Raw genomic sequence first — 5,899 nt, forward strand, 5'->3', positions numbered from 1 at the left:
TATAAACAACGTGCTTACTGTAAAATATTTCAGCTGAACAAAGGCAAATTATAATAGCCTTCTACAATCATGCATCTTCTCAGAGACATTTACAAATCTATCCAAGAACAATTAGTTGCAAATGTAACGAACAATAGTGAACTATAAATTAACAAACCCTTTGGTTGGGCTGCTTTGTGTTTCTGACATAAAGATGCATTTCCTTTTGGCAGGAGGGTCTTCCTCTTCATCAGAAGAGGTTTCTACTGTTAGGTCAATAACATCCACTTTCTTCTTACTTGCCTCACTGGCTACAGTCACTGAACAAGGCTTACTGAGGACACTTGAACCTGCGTGTAGGAAAACAGAAGAGGGAAGAAAAAAAAAAAAATCAAAGGTATAACACAAATAAACTCTTGCCATAGAGTCTTACCTGTGCAGTATCTCCATGACAATATACAGCCAGTGAAGCCACATACTCTGTCCCATGGAAAGAATCCGACTCCCTAACTCCAGATCTGTCTACAAAATGACTGCTCACTGGGGAGACAGGTAAGCTCTAGTCCTTGACAAAGGGTCAAAAGTCTTTCTCAGATAGCACGTTCTTAGTTATTTCTCTAGCACTGTCGATGGATCTGTGCAGATCCTGCTGCTTGCCCTGTCTCCCCAAGTCAGCATTTTACAGACAGACACCTGGAGTTAGGGAATTGGTCAAAGGCCATGGGACAAGAATTTGTGTGTGGTTTCATTAGATGTGTATTCTCACAGACATGTGGCACAGTTTAGTCAGAATTAGATACTTCCATTCTAGCAATCATGTTCATGTCAAAGAATGTACAGACTCCTCACCATAAACCAAACCTTGATAAAAAGCTTCACCTTAAGTTGAGAAAAACTCAAACTTCTCACTTAAGTTATTCAGACATTTAAAGCTTTTCTTATGAATCATCTACTAATCACCTAGGTTCTTTCTGCCCCCTGAGATAGTCTCATACACCAAATGTTAACTCACAGTTTCACAGAAAAGTATATTATTTCCTGTAATCTATTCAGTCAAAAATGAATGGTAGTTGATAATGGAGAAGCAGCAGCAACTTCTCAAATCACTCCTTATTTTTCTGAAAGATGAGGGAAACCTTGGTCATTGTACTCTCTGGTTCAGCACCAATCTCAGAGGAATAATTAATACTGGCATAAAACCTTTATTTTTTTCCTTTCTTCTTACTCTGATAATCTATTATTCATTACTTTGTTTGTTAGAACTCCAAATACAGTTAGAACAAAATTCAAATACAGTGAGTAGATTGTGTTAGATAAAAAGTTCACCTATGGGTTTCATTTGCTCAAACTGCCCTCAGTTTCCTCCACTCAGTATGGAGAGATGCAGGGAGTTCACATTTGAGTACACATTCTAGGTGACCAACGCAATGGTAAAATTCCTTCCCACAAAGAAATGGAAGTTAATAATTTGTTCACTTTCTAAGCAACTAACCTGTGCACTCTTCCCACCCCTCAAGTCCATTAATCAATGATGCATCCTCTCTAACCACACCTCCAGCTGGGGTTCCACCTACAGATGCTCTAAAAACACCTCTGAAAAACTGTCCATATAAGTATCACTTTGACTTTTCATTTTGTAACAAACGTATTAAAATGACTTTAGATGATTGTTTCATTTATTTTACATATGAAAATATACTATGAAAAGGCTGATAAGGTGGTATAAACTTTAGCACATTTCTTTAGGAAAGAATAAAAATCATTTGTGGGGGAAATTACATATGGTCAAAAGATGAAGTTAGCAAAGTGAACTCCAAAAGTAGTTCGAGCGGCCAAGATTAATGATACAGGTAATGTTGCACAAGTCTCATTGCTTTGCTCTCTGCTGCCATTCTATACATACTTTCTATTTTTGTACACGGTTGACTGGATACTTTCATAGCTTCTTTCTTCGGTCTCATTGGACACCAAGAACCATCTTCTTGGAATTTGATCTCATCCACATCAGAACAGTCATTGAGAATTTCCATAAAAAGCCTATAAACCAATTAAGAAGTACATACATGTAATCAATGGCTTTGTTCAAAGGTGAACCAAGAAAGTAATACTTATTGCCTTGGAAACAAAGGTAATGCTACCTTTTTTTTGAGGGGGGGCCGGTTATTTCAATACTTCATACTTTATAACTACTATTATACCTCCTTCCTCTTAGGGTTTACATCTGTAAAAGGCAACACAAGAATAACTGACTATCATCTAAAATATCACTGGCTAAACAGAAGTACACCCTGGAGTCTACTAGCTGGGACTGGTGGTAAAAACAACTTCTAACACATAGCACATATAGCGAACATAAGCAGATGGAAGTTATTATACAGTAAAATAATTTATAAACTTTAATATCAAGAAAAAAGAATCACAGGAGTGGGAGAAAGAGCAAGGAACAAAAGGAGAGAGCAACAGGGACATAAAAATTTTTATTCGAAAACAACATTACTGTCTATTTAGAAGATATTATGCAATCTACAACAAAGCTATGAGAACTACATAAAGTGATTTAGTAACTTGATGAGAGCAATATACAAAAATCAACTATATTTCTATATATTAGCAACAACGAGAACTTTTTTAAAAAAACAATACCACATAAGAATATGAAATGTTGAGGGATAAATTTGACAAAAGATGCTCGAGATACACTGAAAACTACAAAACACTGCTGAGACTTAAATAGAAAGACATATCATGTACATAGATCAGAAGACTCAATATTGTTACATCACCACAAACTGATCTACAGAGTCAATGCGATACAAATCAAAATCCCAGCAGGTTTTTCCAATTGACAAGGTGATTCCAAAATTTGTATGGAAATGCAAAGGCTCTACAATAGCCAAGATAATTTTGAAAAAGAAGAACAAAGTTGGAACATTATTCACACTACCTGACTTCCAGAAAATGCAGTATTGATATAAATACAAACGTATCAATAAAACAGAGTCTAGAGATAGACCCACACATATATGGTCAACTGATTTTTGAAAAAGGTGCAAAACCAATTCAATGAGGAAAAAAAACTATCTTTTCAACAAATGGTGGTACAACAATCATATGGCCATATAACCCGCCCCTCAAAAAACCTTGATCTTTATCTTGCACCATACACAAAAATTAACTTGATATGAATGGTAGGTCTTTCAAATGTGAAAGCAAATTATAAAACTCTTAAAAGAAGCTCAGAGAAAACCTTTTGTGACCTTGAGTTAGGGAAAATGTCTTAAAATACTATCAAAAAGCACAATCCATAGAAGAAAAACTTGATAAAGTGGCCTTCATCCAAATTAAGCACATCTGCAATTTGAAAGGCAATGTTAAGAGACTAAAAAGATAAAACGGCAGAAAACATTTCCAAATCTAACATCTGATAACAGATTTGTATCCAAAATACATAAAGAATCCTCAAAACTCGATAATATGAAAACAAACAACCCAATTAAAAACTGGGCAAAAATTTGAAAAGTCATTTCACCAAAGAGATACAGATGAAAAATAAACACACAAAAAGACATTCAATACAATTAGTAATAAGAGAAAGGAAAATTAAATCCACAATGGGGTACCTCTATATAACACTAGACTGTCTAAAATTAGAAAGACTAACCATACCAAATGTTGGTGAGAATGCAGAGCAACTAAAACTCTCATAAACTGCTAGTTAGAATATGAAATAGTACAAGCACTTTGGAAAACAATTTGACAGTTTCTTACAAAGCTAAGCATATACCTAGCATGTTACCAGGCACTGTACTCCTAGTTATTTACCCAAGATAAATGAAAACCTCAGTCCACACAAAGATTTAGGCATGACTGTTCATAGTATCTCTATTTGCAACAGCTCCAAATCAAAAACAACCCATCAACATGTGACCTGAAAACTAGTTTGGAATGAAACTCAGCAATAAAACTGAACTACTGGTATATTCAGCAACAGGATATATTTCAAATAAGTACACTGAGTAAAAGAAGCTAGACAAAGGAAAGACATACTTTATGATTCCATTCATATAAAATTCTAGAAAATCCAAACTAATCTATAGCAACAGAAAACACATCAGTATTTGCTTGAGGGACTGAGAGGGACACATTAGAATGATATATGAGAAAACTTTGGGTGTGATGGGTATGTTCATAATCTTGACTGGTGTGATTATTTCACAGGTATATAAAAATAGGTAAAAATTTATCAACTTGTACACTTTACATATATGTAGTTTTCATACCTCAATAAAGCTGATAAAAATAAGTAAAAATGGAAAAAAATGCCTCCTTCATGAGAAGATATTTTCCTCAATTATACTGAAAACAGCATAATTCCAACCAAAATCCAAAAAGGATTGTTTTGTATAATTTGAGAACACTTTTATTCAAGAGACTATGGCAGAATATATTGATACTAGTCCAAAAAATTCTGAAAAGAAATGGCCTAAGAAATATTAATGCATGACAGAAATTCAATAATTAAAATAGTTTGTACTGGCCAACTAGTACTTTGATCAATGAAACACTTCAGAAATTGACACGGCCATTTATATAAAAAGGTATTAATGAGATTACCCAATAAATGTTGCTGAGACTACTAGCAACTTGGGTGGTAGGATGGGGTGACCCATTAAGATGGGATCACCTACTCCCTACCCTAAAGTTTCTTCCCCCTCCTCTTCCTCACAGAGTCATTCTTTACCTTCACAGCACTTGACACTTAATATGCAATTTCTTACTGTCTCCCACATTAGAAGTGCTCTGTTCACCATTTTAGACCCAGTATCTGACACATAATAGGTATTTAGTAAGTGTTGTGTTGAATGACTTCATGAAACAATGCATGATGGAAGAACTGCACAACTAGAAAAAAACAAAATCATAAATGTATCTGATAAAAAAAACAAGTGAATGTTTCTATAAAATCTCTAGGACTTTCTAAACACATTAAAGACAGAAATTGAAAAGCAAAAAACAGACGAAGTCAAAATGTAAAGCTTCTGAATGAAAAAAAAAGATTACAGTAAATACAATTAAAAGGCAAAAAAGATGAACAACCCCACAAGATGGAATTAATGATTTTAATCTTTCCATTAACTATATTTTCTGATTCTTACAGTGGTACACAGATGACATAGGCAATTTTTTAAGAGGTGTTATTTGAAAAAAAGGATAATCTCACACTTATCAAAAATAAGTTCATACCATTTTCCAAATTCCAACATGGACGACGAGATGACCGATAATGCTTAAGAGAGTTTGAGCTCAGGAGTCAGAAAAACCTGATCAAGAATTCCAGTTTTGAACTTCATAGCCATGTAATGCAACTATGACTTCCTCTGGTATTTTTGCACAGACCCTAACTGCTACTTCAAGAAGTTCTAGCCAAGCAAAAGGACAAGAGGAAACAGATTTTTCCATTTCCTATGGGCTCTATAAAATCTGATCTTGGGATGCAAAAATAAAAGGAAACTATACACCCTCTTGTCCTCAACACAAATCATATTGTAAAGATAAAAGGGCCACTAACCACAGTTTAAAAAATAAGATTCATTATAATAATGTATAAAACACAAAATATACAAACATCTGGACTTTATGCTAGTATAGAATTTATAATAGACTGTACTAAACAAAGACATAGCCAATAGCTGTTAAAAGTGACATACTTACCCATCTAATATTAGACTTTCATAGGCAGCTTTTTTGTCACACACAGGACAAATCCAGGTGGGCTTCTTCTCATTCATTTGTAGATAAAGGGCAGCATCAAAACACTGCAGATGTGTACAAGTCACTGCGCGGCATGGGATTGTCAGCCTCATTTTTCCTAACTATAGGATAGGGAACACAACATAGAAAACTAGTTCAGAAAGGAGAA

The 5,899-nt window shown here is 34.5% G+C and overlaps 1 protein-coding gene across 2 annotated transcripts in view; it reads right to left on the reverse strand.

The window, feature by feature from the left end:
• Positions 1 to 5,899, reverse strand: part of PIAS2 (protein inhibitor of activated STAT, 2) — a 79,256-nt gene continuing 73,357 nt past the window's right edge. For both annotated transcript variants that reach the window (XM_012642673.1, XM_012642674.1), the window contains exons 9-11: positions 5,692 to 5,852; positions 1,883 to 2,016; positions 1 to 329 (exon numbers count right to left, since the gene is read on the reverse strand). In XM_012642673.1, the coding sequence (XP_012498127.1) occupies positions 142 to 329; positions 1,883 to 2,016; positions 5,692 to 5,852 (483 nt within the window). In that variant the 3' untranslated portion in view covers positions 1 to 141. The remainder of the gene's footprint in view (positions 330 to 1,882; positions 2,017 to 5,691; positions 5,853 to 5,899) is intronic.

Source organism: Propithecus coquereli, unplaced genomic scaffold (assembly GCF_000956105.1).
Source record: "Propithecus coquereli isolate 6110/MARCELLA unplaced genomic scaffold, Pcoq_1.0 Scaffold181, whole genome shotgun sequence".
Taxonomy (NCBI): Eukaryota; Metazoa; Chordata; class Mammalia; order Primates; family Indriidae; genus Propithecus; species Propithecus coquereli.